The sequence below is a fragment of the Acipenser ruthenus genome, chromosome 4 (genome assembly GCF_902713425.1).
Source record: "Acipenser ruthenus chromosome 4, fAciRut3.2 maternal haplotype, whole genome shotgun sequence".
Classification (NCBI taxonomy): domain Eukaryota; kingdom Metazoa; phylum Chordata; class Actinopteri; order Acipenseriformes; family Acipenseridae; genus Acipenser; species Acipenser ruthenus.
Window position 1 is genome coordinate 62,412,955 of NC_081192.1, and position 23,275 is coordinate 62,436,229.

Genomic DNA, 23,275 nt, shown 5'->3' on the forward strand with positions numbered 1-23,275 from the left:
CACTCCCCTATAATGACATCATTTGAGACCCTCCCCACCTAAACCTGTGTACGTGGCCAGTCCCCAAGCCTCACAAACATCCCTCTGCATCTCTGAGATTCTCCCATCCCCCCCATGCAACCAAAACAGAGCAGAACAGAGACCCTTTCCACAAATGCCCATAAGTGGTCATATCTAGTCAAACTGCAATGTATTGAGACAGACTCTGCATTCCAAAATACCCCACCTAAACTCTCTGCTCAATATCTCTCCATTGAAAGTACCATACAAACAATGTATAATAACAATGTATATGGACTATTAAATTTCCTTACAGTGCCTCTCTACCACTTTATCCCTGACTTGTTTCGGAAGCTCCTTGGTCTTCATGGTTGCTTTGTTGGATCACTATGTGAGTTGCAGCTTGAAAGTCTTTATATACCTGAGGGAAATGATCTACAAGTTAAACCACTTTGAGTACACACAGGCTGAAACCATTTCACTAATTTTGTGACCTTTCAAACAAATAATTTGCACCTGAGCTGATTTAGGGCTGCAGTAGCAAAGGGGTTGAATACTTATGCAACTGAGATTAATCAGTTTTTCTCTGTAAATCTTACTTATTTATATTCTATATGTATTTTTTAACTTTATTAATGTGAAGTAGTTTGTGTAGATTCTACATGTAAAGTCTAATTTGAAAGCGTCGTGGAGTACGCTCAGGTGCCAACAAAATGTGAAAACTTTGCAGGGGGGTGAATACTTCTGCAAACCACTATATATATATATATATATATATATATATATATATATATATATATATATATATATATATGTATTAGGGCTGTCACTCGATTACAATTTTTGATGGGTTAATTTATGGGCATTAATTGATTAATCTGTAAATTCAACTCTGCACATTTTTTAACAAAGGTAATTTATAGTGGCTGTCCTGCATAGTAATACATACACAAATCAATAGAATTTAAAAATAAAATACGCCCAATGGGCATTTCATCCTTTTAAAAACGTTTTTTTATATTTTCACAGAACAACGTCAATCCATGAAAGAGTTTAATAGCAAAATATAATGCACAAGAACTGAGAATGGATTTTTTTGTCTTTCATGCAAACATATATCATCCTTTTTTTAGATTGTATTTAGGGCTTACTGGTCTTCCGCATTAAAAAACAAACAAAAAAAAGGACTATGAAACCGGTTAACAACTCTCCTACCCATGTTCCACAATATAAACTAGTAAAAATCGGTATACATAAACAACTTGAACAGTAATGTAATATTAACAGTACTAACATCAATAAAACAAAACAATATAGTCACAGCTATGTACTCGCCTGAAACCATGCCAGGCCAAATGAAGGAATCGTGGAAAAAAAAATCCATCCATTGAAATTAACTTTGTACATCCAACTTAAATATAAAAACTCCCTTTTCACCAACATAGTTTTAAAATGAATAGTCTGCTTTGATTGTAGTAAATGCAGACATATTTTTCCAAGCTGGCAGCAGACATTGAGGATCGTTCTGGACAGTGCAGAAAATGTAAGAAGTGTGTGTGTATGTGTGTGTGTGTGTGTGCGTGTAGCAACAACAAACTAGATAGGAACTGATGCGGGAAGCCTTCTCACGCATTCTTTCTCAGCAGGGGATGTTGGGAAATGGAGTTCAAAATGGCCGATTAAATAGTAAACAAAAATTAATCTTCGATCAACTCTTAGTTGATTAATCGGTCTGATTTAATTTGTTATATATATATATATATATATATATATATATATATATATATATATATATATATATATATATATTGTCCATTGAAACAGGGCCGCAGGAGCTGGGGGGCCTTGCCCCCTCACTTTTTGACAAAAGAAACCTGTGCACAGCGAAAAAAAAAGCTAGCTACGGATATACTCTGCGGCTGCGTATACTTCTACTTTGTGAGATATTTAATCCAAAAATCATTGTGGTTGAAATAGAGCACGACCGTAATCAAAAGGTTCACTGTGGACTTTACAAGGAGTAGAAGTGCAAAGGCGGGGTGCGTTCAATGAACAGAGCGCTCTCTCGTGGCGCCCCGCAATATATGTTTAAGCAATAATACATGACAGGGTGTGTGTTATTGTGACAGGGTTGGCCGATGTGGTGACGTCAGGCCAGAGGCAAACAAAACGAAAATACTGCGGTGCAAAACGTTTTTAATTTTAAATGACAAAAATAAATAAAATATTTTAACAAAAAAACACTTCTCACAGAGCAAACTAAAGGCTTTAAACAAAACAAATCTCGAACACAACACAAAATATCAAACACACCGGTCAGGCTGGGCAGATCGCTTTCACTGATCCTATGCTGATTTTTTTTCTTTTCCTTTTTCTACTCTCTCTCGTTCACTCCTCTGAACACCCACACTGAACTGAGAGCGCTGCCGGTTTATATACTGTGGCCGAGGGGTTTAACTAACTAGTAATTATTATATTACCCCTCGGCCACAATCTGCACGAGTTTATTAATTACGTGTGACTGCCGACTAGCACTAGCCAACAGCGACACATTACCACAAGGTTCTTTATTTAAATACTACTGGCAGAGGATGAGCTGCCGACCTCGCATCTGCCAGAACACATTTAAACATTAACAAAACCTACGGCTTTGCCGTCATATTTATAAATACATATAAATTCTAACAATAATAATAACAAACTAATCTGATTCCGGTTCCCAAACTATTTAGAAAAATGAGACTGTATGTCAATGTGTGTGGGGGGGGGCATCTTATATACATATTGTGGTGGTGTCAAAAAGGATGCAAGGCTAAACTTTTTATTTGTTTTAGCTTCAATTATTGCTCAACAAAGCTGCTGTCAGCCACAGCTCACACTTCTACTAGTCGTCTCTTTCTTCTCTTTAGCTCATTTTCTCTCTAGCTCTTTCTCTCTTTAGCTCTTTCTCTCTTTAGCTCCTTTTCTTTGTTCTGTTCTCCTTCTTTCAGTCTAACCATGGTATCCAGCTCCCACTCCCTTTTATAGGGGAGCTGGAGGGAGGGAGTGCCCGCTTCAGCCAATTCGGAGCTAGATACCTCGCCTGGCTGGAAAGTCCCAGGCCGGAAAGTCCCGGGCCGGAAAGTCCCAGGCTGGCAGCTGTGGTGAAATTCCCCAGCCCAGGGATCCATAGAACCTTCTAAAAGGGAGGGGTCAGGGCCCCAGCCTGACTGCGGGTAACCTCACTGGGTGGAAAAGTACAGGCTCTCCCGTTCACTCCAGCACGCTGACCACGCCACCGATCCGCGGGGCGCCCACTTCCTGGCTAGTGAAGATCAGTCAGCGCACTGATTTAGGCTTATTATTTGGTAGATGTTGGAGGGGGGGGGGGGGGGGGGGGGGTTATATGCCACATTTACCAAAATATAATCCCTTTTTTAATATGGCTATCAATAAAATGAGTCCAGATTAGGCTGCGCACACATGACTTGCTGCTAAATAGTGATCTTTACACACATGGGGAAGTTGCAGTGGCAGGGATTGTTAAAAAAAATGCATTGTCTACTTTATGTTTTTATTGGAAATGCACACAAGATTTATTTAACTGTAACTACTGTATGGCATCCTTTGTTTTGTAATATATTCACAAGGGTAAAGTCAGGCCTTTCTTACTTTTGGGATATTTTTCAATTTTAACAGTGTTACATATTGTAGCGATCGTTGTACTGTAATTCCAGCTTTTTATATGTTTATGTTCTGTGTGTTTATTCCCTCCCTGCTGTAATTCGACGCTGTGTGTATTCCTGTGTATAATGAAACCCCCCTGTCTATTTGTCTTTCCCTAGTCTGTTACCATTGGCTGTTATATGTCTGTCCTCATTGGTTGTTGTTTGTCTGTACCCATTAGTCCTAGTGTGCGGCTGAGGACCAATGGGATATGCGTGAGCTCTTGTACCCTGCTCTGCATAAGGGTATAAAAAGGGCTGACACGATCACCTGAGATGCTGCCAGAGCTGTGGACTCTGGTGAATAAAGAAATTGAAAAGAAAAGCAAGTGTCTCTCTCAGTTTTCTGCCTCCTGTGAAACTCCGAAATCCTGGCGTCAGAAACGGGATTCGTGATGGAACCCCCGAGCGTCAAGCAGGAGCAGTTAGGAGATGAAGAGAAGCGCGGCACGCTGGAGCAGCTGCTCCAGTGCAAGAAGGAGATCGCCCAGATGGAGGAACGGGTCTTGGCCGGTGCTAGAAGATGGCGTTTACCAGCAGCAGAGCGCATGGGGCTCCTGCAGAGTGCTGTGCCGGATACCCAGAGCAAGGAGCGAGGAGTCTTGAGAACGGCGTTCACTGGTGGCAGTACGCATGGGGCCCGGCTGGGTCCACCGTCACCCTGTTCAGACCTGACATCTTCCAGCGGACCAGCGGGACCAGCCAGGCTAAAGTGGAACCCACGGCGGTGCAACTGCGGATGGTGATGAGATAGTTATCCCCGATGCAAGGGACAGGACTACTGCAGCTGCACCTGGATGAGACCGCATTCGACCAGGAGGTCTGGGTCACGGACATCCAGGATCATTGCATCCTGGGACTTGACTTCTTTCAGCAGGCGAGAGGGCAGCTGGATCTGGCGAGAGGGACAGTGACCTTCGGAGCGGGGCTGCCGATACTCCTAGATGGGCAAACGACCATCTCCAGCGCAACAGTGTCCACGGGTACCCTGGTAAATGCCAGTCCTTTCAAGGGTTCCTGCAAACGGCTTTGACCAGGGGTGAAGCACCGGCAAAAAGCCAGAGCAGCTCCTGCCACCATCGCATCCAGTATCCCCCTCCCCACCCAAATCCCGGCAAGCGATAGCCCTTTCAAGGGCTCCTGCAAAAGGCGTGAACCAAGAGCAGAGCACAGGTCATCGCCGGGTCCTCCTGGTTCAGCTCCCTTGACCTGCAGAGATGCTACTGGCAAGTGGAGCTCGCCCCTGACGCCAAACCAAAGACAGCTTTCTCCACTGGACCGGGCCTCTGGCAGTTCAATGTCATGATGTTGGGATTATGCAATGCCTCGCCACATTCAAGTGGTTGATGGAGAAGGTACTGGATTGGTTCCTCAGACAGGCATGTGGACGACCTGCTGGTACACGCCCGACCTTCTCAGAGGCCCTGTTCCACCTGCAGCAAGTGCTGCAGAGGATCCAAGCTGCTGGACTGCGGCTGCACCCCGAAAAGTGCCACCTATTCCAGCGACAAACAATCTTCCTTGGTCACCAGGTCAGTGAGGAGGGCATTGCCACCAATCCTGGGAAAGTCTCCGCCGTGCAGCAGTGGCCCACCACGGCCAATACAAGGCAGCTCCAAAGTTTCCTGGGCCTCGCGTCCTACTACAGGAAGTTCATGAAGGGATTTGCAACCATCACTAGCCCCCTGCACACCTCCTGGACAAAGATCAGCATGGCTGGACAGCCAGCCTCGACCAGGGGTGAAGCACGGCACCGCTACTCTGACAAGCAAGAAGCATGGAGGACAGAGGCACTGGGAGAAGACGGGGACGCGGTGACGGTAAGGGAGGTGCAGCCCCTGTCGACTGCAGATTGGCAAAAGCGGCAACAGCAGGACCCAGAGCTTGGACTGCTCGTCAGGTGGAAGGAGGAGGCCCGCCGGCCCGACTGGGATGCAGTAGCCCCACTCTCCAAGGCTGTGAAAGGATTGTGGTTGTAGTGGGCCGCCTTGGAACTGCGGGAAGTGCAACGACTGCATCACCAAGATAGGTCCCGGCGAGCAGTCACACACCCTCTGCAGCAGTACCAGGTCGGTGAACCAATGGAGATGGTGACCATTGACTTAATGGGCCCTTTTTCCACCTCTGAAAGCGGGAACTAGTTCATTTTGGCAGCGGTGGACTATTTCACCAAGTAGCCAGTGGCCCACATGCTACCAAATCAAGAGGGCCAGATGGTGGCAGACGCACTCATCAGCGGGTTCTTCTCCAGGTTCGGAGTCACTCAGGAGCTCCACGCTGACCAGGGGTGAAAATTTGAGAGCAAGGTCTTCAGCGACATCTGCATCTGGCTGGGAATCAGCAAGACCTGCACCACCCCACTTCACCCCCAAAGTGATGGCCATCACCACCAGCGAGCACCAACAGGATTTCGATCTGCACCTACCGCTGATCCTGCTGGCGTGTTGCATCACCGTGCAGGAGTCAACACATTGCAGCCCTGCCCTGTTGATGATGGGCTTGGAATTGCGAACGCCAACTGCACTCCCATATGGGCGACCACCAGGGGTAAGGGAGCCGCCAGGGATGAAGTACGCCCAGCACTTGCAGGACCGCCTGTACTGCGCTCACCCCATTGCCATGGAACAGCTCCAAGCTGCCGGGGTCTGACAGCGGCGGGACTACGGCCTGCGGGCAAGAGGACACCACTTTCAGCCTGGGGAGTTGGTGTGGATTTACAGCCCCTGCCGAAAGAAGGGGCGGTCCCCAAAACTGGACACTCCCTGGGTGGGACTTTGTATCGTGCTGGAACAAGTGGGTGAGGTGGTCTATCGGGTGCAACTCTGAAACCGCAAAGTTGCGCTCCACTGCGACCGTCTCGCCCCTTATCATGGGCCGGAGTCAGCTGCGAGACCCCCTTCACCAGCAGCCACCCCACCGGCTACCACGCCACTGACTTCCCCCTACTCGCCAACAGCACCACAGACCTCAGCCACCAGTTCGGGACCTGCAAGGGACTCTCCCCAAGTGCAGGCGAGGCCGCAGCGACGCCGCCAGCTACCTGCTCAGTACAGGGACTTTGTGTCCTCTGCCGCACAACCCAGTTGGGCACCCAAACTGTACTGGTTCTGAGCGCATTGCGCTACAGACACTTGGGGAGAGGGGTTGTTTCCGGAGTTTGAGGACCCCATTGCATCGCCAGCTGCACCCTGACTGCGTTGCTGTTGCCGCTGTTGTTAACCGACAGCAGCTACTAGCAAAATCTGTACCAGATCACAGCGATGCCAGCGGGACTAGTGTCGCTCTAACTGTGGAGCTGGACTCTCAGGCATTGCGCCCTGCAAACTTTTTGGGGACAAAAAGGAACTATGGTGATGGCAATGTAGCAATCCGTGTACTGTAAATCCCGCTGTTTATATGTGTTTACGTGCCGTGTTTATTCCCTCCCCGCTGTATTTCACCGCTGTTTTGTTTACCTTTTGTGTGTGTATTCCTGTGTATAATGTCACATGCCTGCTTGTTTGTCTTTCCCTGGTCTGTTACCATTGGCTGTTATCTGTCTGTCCCCATTGGTTGTTGTTTGTCTGTGCCCACTGGTCCTAGTGTGCGGCCGAGGACCAATGGGATGTGCGTGAGCTCCGGTACCCTGAAAGGTATAAAAAGGGCTGGACCCGGTCATCTCTTGTGTGTGTGTAACCTGAGAAGCTGACAGAGCTGTGGACTCTGGTGAATAAAGAAATTGAAAAGAAAAGCAAGTGTCTCTCAGTTTTCTGCCTCCTGTGAAAAGCTACAATATAATGTAATAACATTTTGCAAATTAACAATTATTCAAATATATGTGTGAATCCTGAACAGATACCTAAACATGAACATACCATGTTCATTCCAGCAGTATAATAAATATGTTACATGGATAGAATCAGTGTTCTATAATACAGTATCTAGTATGTCTTATGATACATTATTATTATTATTTTCTTAGCAGACGCCCTTATCCAGGGCGACTTACAATTGAGACAATATATCACATTATTTTTACATACAATTACCCATTTATATAGTGGGGTTTTTACTGGAGCAATCTAGGTAAAGTACCTTACTAAACGTACCAGTAATGAGTGTTTCACTGTCTGCTGTGTTATCGGTTGTCACAGGTAACAGCAGTACAGTTCATAATTCAATTAGAATATAAACAAAGTAAAAGTAGTTATTTAAAATGACTCTAGCTCTGCTCATTGAACGCACAAATACGAATATATAAAAAACTACAATTCCCGAAATGCACTTCTGTGTGCCACGCAACTTGTCGTCCTCGTCTGCGGCGGAACTTGCGCACAGACTGTTTACCATTCCCCTTGTTTTGCTTCCTGGTGTAGCCTTTTGTTAAAAAAAACGCTTGCGGTAACAACTGATATAGTGTGTACTGTATTCTATGCTGTGTTTAGCTCACCCCTCCTCTTAACGTCTTTCTCCTCACCACACCTAAGTCGAGGAGAGCCAGTGCCTCTGAATTTACTGCTACTCTAGTGATTGAAGAGCTCGATCTGAATGTGCTCCCCCTGGCTTTGGCCTTTGCAGCTGCTGCAGGAGGAAGGTCTGAACTCTGTTCTCCCGGACTGGCTCTGTCAGTTCATACATTCTTGGTGGTTTCTGTTGCCTCTCGTTATGTTGCTGGTGGTTGCTGCTTTTATCGTGGCCTTTGTACTTCTACTGTACATGGTCTCACCGTTGATTAGCCCCAGACCTCTCAAATTAAACGGGGCCCATGTAGTGGTAAGTACAAACAACAAAGCTGATTCTTTCCACCCACAAGCAGTACTTAACAGGACGAATCGCATGTTCTCGTGCGGTTATAAACTTTAGAGACGACTTATCTTAATATGAATTTCTTCAGGACGAGTAGCAGAACACTGTGATGAGTATGTCAAAGTGTACAAATCATATGTTTACTTAGTACCAATAATGTTTTTATTTTCAATAGCGTGAGTAAATGCCAGTTCAATTTTTGTATATATGAAACCGCTGTTGTAAATTTAGAAAAGCTGTCCGTTTGTGTGGAAACGAACTACAGTGTACTATTTACATGTTGTCTAAAGGGACTATTATGAATTAATCCCACAGAGATTTTGGTACAAAAACTTGCTCACTCCAATATAACTTTTAGAATGTGGTAACCAATTCTATTTTACCAAGGTATTTATTTCATTAAAATCTAATTTTGTGTTGCATTCTGACGTTGACATCATAAGAATGTTCATTCAGGAACACCCATTGAGACTAGACAGACCCTCCCCTTATTTTTGTGTTGCAGCTGCATGTTGTAAATTATATTATTATTATTATTTACTTCTTAGCAGACGCCCTTATCCAGGGCGACTTACAATTGTTACAAGATATCACATTATTTATACATACGACTACCCATTTATACAGTTGGGTTTTTACTGGAGCAATCTAGGTAAAGTACCTTGCTCAAGGGTATAGCAACAGTGTCCCCACCAGGGATTGAACCCACGACCCTCCGGTCAAGAGTCCAGAGCCCTAACCACTACTCCACACTGCTGCCCCACAGCTATATATATAAAGATCAGTAATCAAAACATATATTACCATTAAAAAAAAACCTGATTGCTATTTTATAAGAAACACCTATAGTTGATATTTGTGTCTTCAAGCATGGGATTCAGCCATTTGAAATATGTTAAATAAATAAATAAATTAAACCATACCTTGCACTACACCTGTCTCTCGTTACTTTTCCTCTCAACACTGGTTCTCATATTGTTGTACTTCTTTTCTTTTTTCTTTGATTTATCATCTTTCATACTTCTCCTAGCCCAGTATTCTTCTCAGTGTCAAAAAATGCAATTTGCTGCACATCAGCTTCAGTCACGACAGTAAATTTAACAGGCATGGATAAATGGATGTTTTGATGAGCAGTTTCAAAAGGCATCACTAGTCTGGAGAACCCCAAATTCGCATGCATGATAGAATTAGAGGAAGTAGGGTAATCATTGCAGCCCAGTGGATGACCACATATTAGTCCAGAACAGTTCAAATGGACTACTTTGCAGATTTGTTGCATCTGTTCTAGCTGCCCATGGTGGCCCTAAATCTCATAAAAATGGTCCATGTTGGTTCTTCATTGCTGTACTGTAATGTCATGTCATTAGGTCATGCCAAGTGGTGGACTTTTCAACTCCCTGATTTTAGAGGCTATGCCAATGTCTACTTTTTTTAAAATTTAGAGTGACCAATTATTATTTGTATTTATTTTCCCTCAGTTTGGAATATCCAATTACGTTTTTTCTCCTCACCGCAGCAAGTCCCCACACAACACAGGCGTTCTGAGGGCATGTGAGCGTCCTCTGATCTCACAAGCCTAAAGCCAGAATCACTTTTACACTGAGCAATCCAGAGCAGAGGTGGGCAGGCTATCGATCCCGGAGAACAGAGATCAGCCCTGCTTTTTATCCACACTGAATGTGCTCAGTGCCTGGCTATAGGGTTTGCTGTTGCACGATGAGGAGAAGCAGGTCCTGCTGGTTTCCCATTCCCCACCCCGGGAGCGTCAGAGCCAATGTGACACCCACTTCGGAGTCCCCAGCAAAGTTCGGCCACTTTGCACAGCCTGGACTGCAATGCCTACTTTTATAACAATAATCCCCCCTTAATCAGGTCCCAATGTCATAGCCCCCAGTTTTCCTATTATTTTATTGAGGCTATTGAAAGTCATTTGGCTTGGTGCCTTGCATGCGAAACTCACCAAACAAGTTTCTATAACTGAACTCTGCTCCATGGGATTGAGCAAGCAGTATTGCAACATTTTGCTCTGGGCATTTTAAACAGATATGTATTTTCTCAGTTCACAAACTTGCTTCCAAAGCTTTACACACCAGGGGGTCAATAAAAGCTGAAGCATGGCAGCGGAGAAGAGCAGGGTCCATTAAAGAGCAGATGTTACCAATGCGGATCAGAAAACTTGGGGGGGGGGGGGGGGGGATAGAATTTTTCAAAGGGTTTAACCAAAAATGTATTGTTTTATGAGGCTCTTGATTTTCACATTTTAAAAAGCATTTATAATATCTTGATGCATTGGAAACCATTGTAATTGAATACCGTTTGTGAAAATCAAATGTGAAACCAACTAAAGTAAAATATATAAAGATGACTTGATACAATATGAAGTTTATTTTTTAATTGCAGATTTGTATGGCAGGTTTTTACACAACAGATCTATGAAAGTTAGTTTTATAGCATTATTTCTACGCAGTAAACAAGATTTAAAACAGAGATGAAAAAGTGAAATATCCAAATTAGTAATAGTAGAAAAATACTTTTGTTTTTATATAAAATAAATAAATTAAAATATATAGCTACGTGGAATTAACAGGTAAAAATTATCATTAAATTGTTAACCCTTTTTATAACAGTTTATTCTAGGGACTAATAATACAGTAATAACTCACACTTTCAAAAAGCTGAGTGATCTGACCCTGAAAATCAGTTATACTTCTATTTGAATCTGTCAATGAGAAAGCTTGGTAATTGTTCAACGCTTGGCAGATTGTTCCTGGCAACAGTTTCCCTATTGTTAAATGTATTTGCTGTGTTACTGGAAAGTTTCAAGCATACTGTTATACTGACAAAATATGCTTTTAATAAATCCTTGTACATGTATCACAACTAACATTGACTAAAATGTTTTTTTTTGTATTATTATTTAACCAGGTAACAGGAGGCTCCAGTGGAATTGGTAAATGTATTGCTATTGAGTGTTACAAGCAAGGTGCTTTTATAACTCTGGTGGCACGAGATGAGGTAAGTGTATTTTGTGAGTATAGTCAATACATTATCTAAACTTTGGCAGAACTTAAAAGGGTTCTTTGTCATCTACATTTTCCTAACATTACATTTCTTACCAGTTTAATATCCAGTTGCATGTGTTTCTCATGTATTCTCTTTTGGTTTTACTTAGATCATTATTTTCCATGCTTACAAGCTTTACTAATAAAAATGTCAGATTTCGAAAATGTCCTTACAATTGCCACTGTTCTAGTGGGCAGAAATTACAGTACAAGAAAAATTGGCTCTTTTGTGCTGTATAGTTTCAAAACCATTTGCGATAGTGACTTCATATTTCCATGGCTGTCATATTGAGGTCACATGATTTAAGTATCTGCGGTATAGAGAGTAAACATTTGTGAAAATGAGAATATTCCGTGAGCATTTCTATAAAGTTATATTGCATGTGTTGTCCACTTTCTAGTAATAATTAACCTTTATACTGCCATACTGGTTTAACCTTAGGCCATATTTTTCCCTTATTCCATCTTAGTCCAAGCCCAATTTATTGTACCATCGGGACTGCTTTTGTTCACAAAGTAGTCCTTTCTTGTGTTTTTTTTTATATTTCTTTAAATATGGACACAATTATTTCCAAACCTGGATGACACTGATTACCACTGCATCTAAATGACATTCTATGGCATCTACCTGATCTAAAAGGGTTAAACAAAAAAAATCTGAAAAAGGTCACACACATACTGTGCATGTTACATGGTTACTGGCATTAAATCTGTTTTTTCTTTCATAGAGCAAACTGCTACAAGCAAAAAAGGAGATTGAAAAACATGCTAATAATGATAAACAGGTAGTTTTTTTCCCCCAAAAGTAATTTTGTAAATTAAAAGTGCTGACTGAATCTTATTGCTTAAGTATTGTAAAAATAAATAAATAAATGTGTGTGTGTGTGTGTGTGTGTGTGTGTGTCTATATATATATATATATATATATATATATATATATATATATATATATATATACACATACACACACACACACACACACAATTTCCTTACAGGTAGTACTGTGCATATCTGTTGATGTGTCCAAGGACTATAATCAAGTTGAAGATGTCATTAAACAAGTAAGTTTACTTACGATTCCTCATCTGTACATTTAAGTTAGATTTAGGACATTTTCAATATCCGTATTAAGAACAGCCCCTTGGTTGCATATAATAGAGGCAGTAAAAGGTGTGTTTCATATATATGACTGAACATTTCACTTGGTTTGATTAGGGCTTTGTATTTAGTATAAAAAGACAAGAGTGCTGGTCATCAATGACATTTATTTAAAGTTTTACAAACCAGTCACAGTCTTAGATCTCTGGATTGTTTTTTACTTCAAGGGAAGCATTCTCTTACAAAGGTCCATACAACTGGAATTTTCTTGCAAATTATCTTAAGGTTGAAAGACAATTAGAAAGCTTAAATTAGTATTGTACCTGTTTAAAATATATATATATATATATATATATATATATATACAGTATATATATATAAATAAATATCAATATAAATATATATGTATATATTATTATGCCCACAGGCAAAGTGCAGTAATATGGTTAACAGAGAGACCCAATTTTGTGCAATGTGTTTCAATTCTTGTAGTGCAGCTGAGACTGTGATGTTTCTTATCTGCCTGTGTTTCTTCTAGGCTCAAGAAAAACTGGGGCCAGTTGACATGCTAGTGAACTGTGCTGGGATAACAGTGGCTGCAAAGTTTGAAGAGGTTAAAGTGGATTGCTTCAAGGTACGTTTTCGAGGCATTTGACTAACTGTTGTATTTTTAGGTCTGTTTTTCTAGGCCCATTAATCTAAATTTGTAAAGTTTGCACCTCAATGAAATCTCAATTGGCATGTTAGAAGAGCAGAAAAATAATGTTTGAATCACAGTTTAGTCCTTGATTTACTGTGGGTCTTTTTCAACAGTCAATCCCTACCCTACCAAAGCTAAAACATATAACTGTCTGTTAAAACAGACATGCCTTATAGTAAAGCTCTTGCTATAACAACTTGTATTTCATCATATAGTTATACAGTATCATACATTTTATGTTCATGGGAAGAAATCTACTAATCAGTGAATCACGAAAAGTAAGTGTAGTCTTAATGAGTGTTTTTTCCCCAGATACTAAAGTAAAATTTATGCAGAAAACAGTTATATCTTATCTTTGGTGTACATTTATGTACTATGAACTGTGTTCCTGTACCAATAGTATGGTTTCAATTATTTGTAGAGATTGATGGAGGTCAATTACCTGGGCAGTGTGTATCCAACAAGGGCAGTGATTCCCACCATGAAGGAGAGGAGGATGGGAAGGATCGTGTTTGTGTCCTCGCAGGCTGGGCAGCTAGGCCTGTTTGGGTACACCGCTTATTCACCGTCCAAATTTGCCCTTCGTGGATTGGCTGAATCCCTGCAGATGGAGGTATAGTTAAATATGTTCTGACAACCTTAATGTATTGGCCGGAAGCACAAAGCTTTCATCATCTAATACCGTTTCATAAGAGTAATCCTTCAGGGTCAATTGCAGCATACCAGTGATTTAGTCCACATCAAGTGGACTAAAATGCGGACTAGAAAATCCTGCAAATCTGTAGTAACTTCATCCTTATTGCAGCATAGCAAACAGATGATACCAGTAAAAAGTTTTCCATCACCCTATAGAATTAACACATTTTGCTTCATAAAGTCAAATGAAACCTGCTGAATAATGTTACATTAATATATGAAAATTACAGCTTTGTAGATTTCCATGTACTTAACGAAAAACTGACAAATGGAAAAATTTGTCATTTCGAAAACTAACAGGAAATACTATACTACTATTATAGCTTCCTGTAGACTTTTGTGATATCATTTTGCAGTTTATTTGATTACATGATGTTAAATAAAATATCTAAATTTTATATATATATATATATATATATATATATATATATATATATATATACACACACAGTGGTTTGCAGATGTATTCACCCCCTACCAATAATGTCACATTTTGTTGAATTACAAATAATGCACAGTTTTTCAAAAAAAACTTTTCAAAGCTGTAGTGGTTAAACTGAACACTGTTATATGAGGAGGAGGTTAAATGTCAGCAAAACTTGCAAACAGAATGTACAAAATTAAATTTACTGGTTGCATAAGTATTCAGCCCCTTAAGTCAGTACTTGGTAGAAGCACCTTTTGCAGCAATTACTTCTATGATACTTTTTGGATCTCTACTAGCTTTGCACAGTAGGATGGTGACATTTTTGCCCATTCTTCACGGGTGAATTGCTCCAGTTCTGATAAGTTTGCTGGGGATCGTCGATGGACTGCAATCTTCAAGTCTCGCCATAAATTTTCGATTGGATTCAAGTCAGGACTTTGACGGGGCCACTCAAGAACATTAATTCTCTTCTTCTTGAACCACTCCAGTGTGGCTTTGGCTTTGTGCTTCGAGTCATTGTCCTGCTGAAATGTGAATTTCCTCCTGTTTCTTGGCTGACTCAAACAGGTTTTCCTCAAGGATTCGCCTGTACTTTGCACCATCCATTCTCCCCTCTATCCTGACAAGCTTCCCAATCCTTGCTGAAGAGAAGCATCCCCATAACATGATGCTGCCACCACCATGCTTGACAGTTGGGATGGTGTTGACTGGATGATGTGCAGTGTTGGGCTTGCACCAGATGTAACACTTGGAATTTAGACCGAAAAGTTCAATTTTTGTCTCATCTGACCACAAAACCTTTTTCCACATGTCTGCAGTGTCATCTACATGCTTTTTCGCAAACTCCATATGTGCTTTAAGATGAGGCTTTTTGAGTAATGGCTTCTTTCATGCCACCCGTCCATACAGGTCAGCTTTGTGTAGGGACTGGCTTATTGCTGATGTGTGAACACTGACTCCCACCTCAGACACAAAACTTTGCAGATCTCTCAAGTTCATTGTTGGCTTCAGAGTGACATGCTGAACCAGTTTCATGCTTGCCTGGCTGCTCAGTTTGGGAGGGTGACCTGATCTGGGTAGTGTCTGGGTGGTGTGATGCATCTTCCATTTCTTAATGATGGACTTCACTGTGCTGAGAGGGATAATCATTGCCTTTTGAAATGTTCTTGTACCCTTCTCCTGCTCTGTGCCTCTCTACCACTTTATCCCTGACTTGTTTCAAAAGCTCCTTGGTCTTCATGGTTGCTTTGTTGGATCACTATGTGAGTTGCAGCTTGAAAGTCTTTATATACCTCAGGGAAATTATCTGCAAGTTAAACCACTTTGAGTACACACAGGCTGAAACCATTTCACTAATTTTGTGACCTTTCAAACAAATAATTTGCACCTGAGCTGATTTAGGGCTGCAGTAGCAAAGGGGTTGAATACTTATTCAACTGAGATTAATCAGTTTTTCTCTGTAAATCTTACTTATTTATATTCTATATGCATTTTTTAGTTTGTGTAGATTCTACGTGTAAAGTCTAATTTGAAAGCGTTGTGGAGTACGCTTAGGTGCCAACAAAATGTGAAAACTTTGCAGGGGGGTGAATACTTCTGCAAACCACTAGGTAATATTTAAATTATGTCTCAGCCCTAAAATTCGAGGTGATGCTGAACCTTTGGCCATAGCTGTATAAACCCTTCTTTACTAATTTGATATGCGGAATTCAGTGTCAGATAATATATAAAGAGACCCGTGTACAAAAAGAAAGACACATTTTTATTACACCTAATTACAAGTAAACTGGCAGATCATACTTATTGTGTAATACTTTATTCTCACAGGTCTGACTGCCCGATTGTAGCAGACATAAGAAATGTACAGAATAAAGTTTTCAGATGTACTCGTCATGTCAGGTGAAAAAGAAATATGTCAGTGATAAAATATCAATAAATAAATAAGCCTAGGGTTTTCTGGGGTGAAATCAAACTTCTTGCTACAGAGGTACATTCTCTTAATTACATCTAGACTACTTGCATGTTTTAAAATTTTAAACTTAATGCATTGTTTTTTTTTAATGTAACTCAGGCCTGCCTTGTAACAAGGATTAAATGTGTGCAGCATATGCACGTATAGCGTTAATATTGAATAGCCAGAGACCAAAGTCAATGTTGTCTCTGGGTTGGTTTTATGTTAAGTTTGGGGTGGAGCATAAACATAAATCGCTGGTTATAACCACACGCACGTCACTGCCCTGGGGTGTGTCCTACACGTCACATGACACACAAAGGTCCTTTCCTCTGATGGGAACAAGACTTAACCGTAAGGTTTTCACATTGCTTAACTAACAAGTAATGAAGATTTCTTAGTGTGGATTGCTGTGTGGTGCTATATATCTCTGACTTCCTAACACTATCTGTGCCATTATCCTATAATATCAAGGCAGTTAATTTGACAAGCAATATTATTATTATTATTATTATTATTATTTGTTTATTTAGCAGACGCCTTTATCCAAGGCGACTTACAGAGACTAGGGTGTGTGAACTATGCATCAACTGCAGAGTCACTTACAACTACGTCTCACCACAAGGAGGTTAAGTGACTTGCTCAGGGTCACACAATGAGTCAGTGGCTGAGGTGGGATTTGAACCGGGGATCTCCTGGTTACAAGCCCTTTTCTTTAACCAGTGGACCACACAGCCTCCAATACAAATTGTAACAATTTCTGTATCGCAATATAACAGTATAACCGGTAGTTAGAAGGGCTTATAGTAAATTGATTGCTTGGTTATTTAATAAACAATTACAACAATTGCATCCATTTGCTCCATTGGAATAAACTCCACCATATGTTATTAGGGCACCAGGCTCGTATCTGCTGAAGCACAAGGTTATGAAAGGATTGTTTTGAACTCGTTCCACCAGAAGCCCACAGGGCGCACTTTGCTAAACATTTACTCATGCAGACCTGTTTTAAAATACCTACTTGGTAGCCGGTAGTCTGGGTTCATTTTACATTTCAATAATAAAAATAAACTGTTTTTCAACCATATGGGCCACTGCTTCTTTATAATCAATGAATAGTACATACCAGGAACGTTGGCTCAGAAGGTTATTATATACTGCTGCAAAAGCCTACGTTATAATTGTGCCTTTGTAGGTTATCCAAGCAGTTGTTACAAAAAAAGGAAAAAGTAACAGACAAGAAAGACTTGGCTGATGAAGTAACATTGAAAATGTTTTCATTGTTGGGTACATGATTCTCAGCATTGATTTTCTTGTTTCAGATAAAACCTTACAATATTTATGTAACAGTAGCTTATCCACCAGACACTGACACCCCTGGGCTTGCAGAAGAGAATAAAACCAAGGTAATTTGGAATCCTGTGATCTCTTGAATGTAATGTACGGTTGGTTGCTTTTTCTGAGTACTGTGTTTATTCAACATTATTCACTTGTCACTTAACCCTCTAGATGAAAGGACATTCACATACTGGAATATTAATTTATTTAGTAAATATATGCAAACATGAAAAACCACATTGTATACAGATTTGGTATCTGTTCAGGTATTTGCATGATTTCATTCATTCTTTGCTTGTGATGTGGCCATGCCCCTTGCTAGACATGTACATACCTAATCAGTTCATTAAAAAGGCCATCCTGACAAAAACTGTTCACTTTATCCATTAAACGAGAGGCTGTGCTGGAGCGCCAGTATGCAATATACATGAGCTTTATCCGACAGCTGCTGGTTGAGTTGTTTTCTCTTTTGGATTCCTTCACTGCATTCCCTACCTAAACTGGTATATTACATAATAGAAAGCTGTTGTATAAAGTGAATACAGTGCTCTAAATACTGTTCTGTCTCTCTTGCACTGCTATATTATGTTCTAGCCGTTGGAGACCAAATTGATCTCTGAAACATCTGGCCTTTGCCAACCGGAGCAAGTCGCTAAAGTGATAGTTAAAGATGCTGTGGTACGTATTTTCAAATTTCTTTAAAGAATGAATTATAAATAGATCATTTGAGAAATGTATTTTTCATTAGTTGAAATATATAAATACAATGTAATTGTAATTTAAAAACCTTGAATATTCATCTAAAACAACAAATAAACAATACTGATATTTGCCATCTAACTATGGTTGTGCATCGCCAGTGTCTTCACGATAGAGTAAATTAAATGTGAAACAAAAATTACACAATTATTGTCCCATTTGATAGTGTTTGGAATAAAACAGGTTTTGGTCAAATAAGAGTAAAAAAAAACTGCTTTGCTTTTGTTTTCTAATTAATCCTTAAAGTAAAATTATTTAAAACAAATACTGTAAATAATAACAATACAAAAATAATAAATACATAGTCTATACAACGGTACAGGTTTTGAAAACAAATGTTTTAGTATATAAAAAAAAAAGTATTTATCAGTTTTGCAAAAAAATTCTGAATCTGACAGGTTTAATAAAGAGTTATCTAAGTGGAGATTCATTTTAAACCAAATACTGTAGGTGAATGCTATCTTCTGCATGACCTCTTGTTTTACATGCAGGTATAATTCAGGAATAGATTTAGTAACATAATAACTTGTAAGAAGTGTGCACCTTGGCTCCAAAGTATACATTCATTTTCAACAATATTGTAGGTACGTAAATTAAATCCACTAGGGACTTAAGATTCTTAAGATAGTTTTGAACGATGACATGTTTCCTGTGTAGGTTATACATAACGCGTAGTAGACATTATCATACCTGCATTGGCTCAGATCTTGCATTGCTGTCTTCAACTGCGATGGCGATGACAGTGATAATCCTCAACTAATGTACTGTCGATCGGATGGTGTCGTTTAAAATAAGATGCGTTGCATTCCCCCGAGTACCAGTACTTAATTTGTGGATCATAGTTTAGACTCTTGGCAAGAATCAACACAAAAAAAAATCCATTAAAGCCACACTGTTGATTTTAAACATGCTGACACACTGGTTGAATTTTGCCGTGTTGCCTTCCATCATTAAATTTAACTGCGAAGATCAACAACAACCCGCCTCCGCTTAGCTCTCCGGTTTGCTTCCGACGAGCTTGACAAAAACATCCTTTACACACAGTGATAGAGAAGTTGTGGTGAGGCTGCTAGAGTACATACATACTAATACATTTTATTCTCGGATTTTCAATACAGACCCTAAAACTAAGTCTATGCATGAACATCACTCTTTGCAGACCACCTTTTTTCCCATACAGTCTCTCATTGATACTTGAAAAAGTCTCGCTGTGTACCAATACAGTGGTCACTGTATCGATAATCGCCGATTATACAACGGTCCACCCTGTGAATCGATGAATTGGCACACCCCTACATCTAACATGAGTCCAATGCGAATGATAAATTGAGATATGGGCCCTTAAATGAATCAGATACATAGGACAGGGGTGACACACGAATTAGGACAGCACTAATGCAACGTTATAAGCTGCAAGGTGTTTGGGAATATTCTGCAGGAATTGAGATACTATTCCACATTAATCACACATGGGGGTGGAAGTGTGCAGTAACAGTGCATGTTCCTCAGAATGAAATGCTAAATACCTCTGTCAAAGTCTCTCAAATCTGTTGGCTTGCATTTCATGACTGAAACTGTTTTGCAACAAGCAGGTGCAACTGTTATGTATAGCAGAGTCCATGTCGGGAATTATTATGACATAAGGATTAATGTGTCATGAAAGGGACAGCTCATTTACACCAAAATAAGTAACAAGTATTGTATATATGTCCCCAAGAAGTGAAATAATTAGTTTTGTTCTATTTCCTTCTATCTTCCCTACCAGCAAGGTAATTTCAACAGTTCAGTGGGTGCGGATGGCTATATGCTTTCCGCACTGACCTGTGGAATGTCACCTGTCACTTCTATCACTGAGGGACTTCAACAGGTAAGGGCTTTTGCATGAGGTTTACATTAGGGGTCTTCACACGTCCAAATTAATCGACCCGACCACGAACCGACAATTACTTACCCGACCCGATGTAAAATTCTTGTTACTATACCCGGATCCGACCCGGCCCGAAAAAAAACGTGGAACGCTTTTTTCCCCCAGCTTAGTATATGCACTGACTAGATACAGTGTTTTTTTTCAGTCAACCTGGAAATCTGGCTGAACTACAGACAGTGTTTATTCCATCATGAACCCACACAGAGGACTGTAAAATTAAATATATAATATGTTTGTGTAAAAGATACAAAGATTAATAAAGTATCTGAAAATCAAATGAACTAAAGTACAATCTCGTAAATGCATGATTTTATTACAAACTTAACACAAGAGCAGATGGAATTGAGATCTAAAGTGTCTGTTTTGCAAAACTTGTTTTCCTTCTTTGTCCACAATAACAACAAATGATTCCCACACCACAGACTTGCATTTTTCTGTGAGCTTTTGTTCATGGAATTAGTTTTTTTTTAGTTTCTTTCACGTCCTTCTTAAAGAAATCCATTACTCCGACTTTTAAGAATGATCCTTCCCGTTGATAACACTGCTACAAAGCTGGCTAACAACTTTTTATAATAAGTTTAAAAAAATAAGCAAAATAGCTGCCGTGTCGAATTAAAATTCTGAACAATAAAAAATAAACTGCCCATGTGCAAGCAGTGTTGCTTCAGAAGAGGGTGTTCCCACAGGATCTTCAAGCAAAAATACCTCCCCTTAAGTAAACTTATGAAAGTAGTACATTATTGAGATCTAAAAGAAATGTTTTATACAAGACCTCTTTAAATTTATAATATTGACTTAAAACTGTTTTACTTGGATAATAGGTCATGTATTCCCTGCAATATTATTATTAAACTTTAATTAATGGTGTTATATAAATTGCTGCAGGTCGAAAGTTATTTCTTTAAAAAGTCTTATACAGTGGGTTGAAAAACAAGACAAACTTCAACACTCACACCATGGCAATTTACTGTATAGTTGATTTATTCTACTGTTGAAAAAGTATAATCGATTAAAACACAGTTGACTTTCTTTTCTGCCCTTATAAGATCGTCACCATGGGCCTTTTCAGGACGATTGCCCTGTTTTATCTGGGAAGCTTTGACAGCATTGTTCGCCGCTGCATGATGCAGAGAGAACAGTTAAAAAAAAAAACAGACAAGACTGAATAAATAATCTCCACCGGAACCTCTGCTGGAGCTCCGGAGTGGACTTGTCAGAGTGGCAACACCCCCCAGCCCCCAGCCCTCCAACGCATTCGGAGATCTGAGAAAGTTGCTGATGATTGTACACCTGGGAAGCACATGGGGGACAGTGAAAATGAATTGCATTCACCAGAAAGTATTGGTGATATGCAAAATAAATGCAAATATGAAAGGAATTGCTGTGCAGTATTATTTTGATCCATACTGGCGCACCTGTTTTGTTTTTTGTGTGAGTTTTTAATTTTGTTCTGGTTAGAGTATTTTTGTTTTTTGGTCTGGTATTTTCTTATAATTTAGTTGATATTGTTTTCTGCTGAATAGCAGTCCCAAGGTATATGCATTCTAAGAACTTACAGAACAACTTGGTATGGGTATGAATTGTCAGTGTTATCCTAGCTAATGTATTCTTCTTCTTGTTTAGATCACGTTGCATCATGTACTGTTTGTCATCACATATGGGTGACTTTATAATATTTAGAAGCCAGAGCATCATGACTACCTTCCATTTTCGTCCGATACAGCAGGGTGTAAACATTATCCTCCTGCAACATTCTGCCTCTAGAAACTAATCTTTCTTCTATCCACTAGGGGCAGAATGGTGCTGAGAGCTCAAACTGAGGCTTCAGAGGTGCTTGAGAAATACATATGATGAATGAAAAAAGATACAATGATTCTAAACAACCAGAATATTTTAGGCCAATACCAAGTTGCTTTGGGAATAGCCAACATGCACTGTACATCCTGTAATGCTTTTAAAAAACATGATATCTTACAATTAACATTTGTAACATCATCACTGGTAGTAAATGTATCTTTGTGCTGAAGATCTTTTGTGGATTATTTGTTTTAATTAATTTAACAGTAATTGAGGATTTTTCAAGTCCCTTGTAGCGTATTACTTTGGCCAGACCTGGAAATTGACCAAGTGATATTGTACCAAAAAGAAGGCGGTGTAAACTCTCAAGATAGATATATATAGATATATATATATCAACACACAGTACAATGTGTTTAAGACAATCGGCACACCAAATTGAAGAGGGCATGTATTATCAAAAGAGGACTTTTCAATTGTATTTTTTTCCCATTCTGTTGATCCTTTGTTGTTTTGGATGTTTCTTATGAAACACTTTATCAGTTGTTTCTATTAAAGTAAGCAAAGCATTCTGCAAGTGACTTGTGACGATTACATTTCCACTTCTCTACGTAAATGATCATGTAACCTACAATATACATTATCAGAAAATACTACACTAAAATAAAACTTAGTGCTATTGTGGTGGTGACATTACTGACCGAATGACGTAAGGCTGAAATTAAACTCCATTTTCATTAGAATTTAAATGAGGAAAATAAAGGCATTTGGCCTATCAATGTAACCTTATTATAGCATTTGTGCCACTGATGATAAAATAAGCCATCTTGCCTTAGAAGCTGGGGCCTTTTATAATGTAGCTGGAGGAACAACCAGGTCATTTACTAGTATGCACCTTACAATGTTGTTTCAGAAGCAAGAGGTTGTATATGGTAGTTGGGACCTTATAATTCTTGTGTAATTTTCTGTAAACCAGCAATTTGTTTCAACACCGATCAGAATGGAGTAGGTAGTCCCCACTACCTCTTGTA

General features: G+C 40.0%; 1 protein-coding gene across 1 annotated transcript; it reads left to right on the forward strand.

Annotated features, from left to right (window-relative positions):
* Positions 1–7,991: 7,991 nt before the first annotated feature.
* On the forward strand, positions 7,992–22,825 carry LOC117400511 (3-ketodihydrosphingosine reductase-like). The gene is made up of 10 exons (XM_034000590.3): positions 7,992–8,456; positions 11,415–11,504; positions 12,280–12,336; positions 12,547–12,612; positions 13,188–13,283; positions 13,771–13,962; positions 17,746–17,829; positions 18,356–18,439; positions 20,286–20,387; positions 21,494–22,825. Exons 1-10 carry the CDS (start codon positions 8,232–8,234, stop codon positions 21,614–21,616), a joined length of 1,119 nt encoding a protein of 372 aa, XP_033856481.1. The 5' UTR covers positions 7,992–8,231; the 3' UTR covers positions 21,617–22,825.
* Positions 22,826–23,275: the final 450 nt, after the last annotated feature.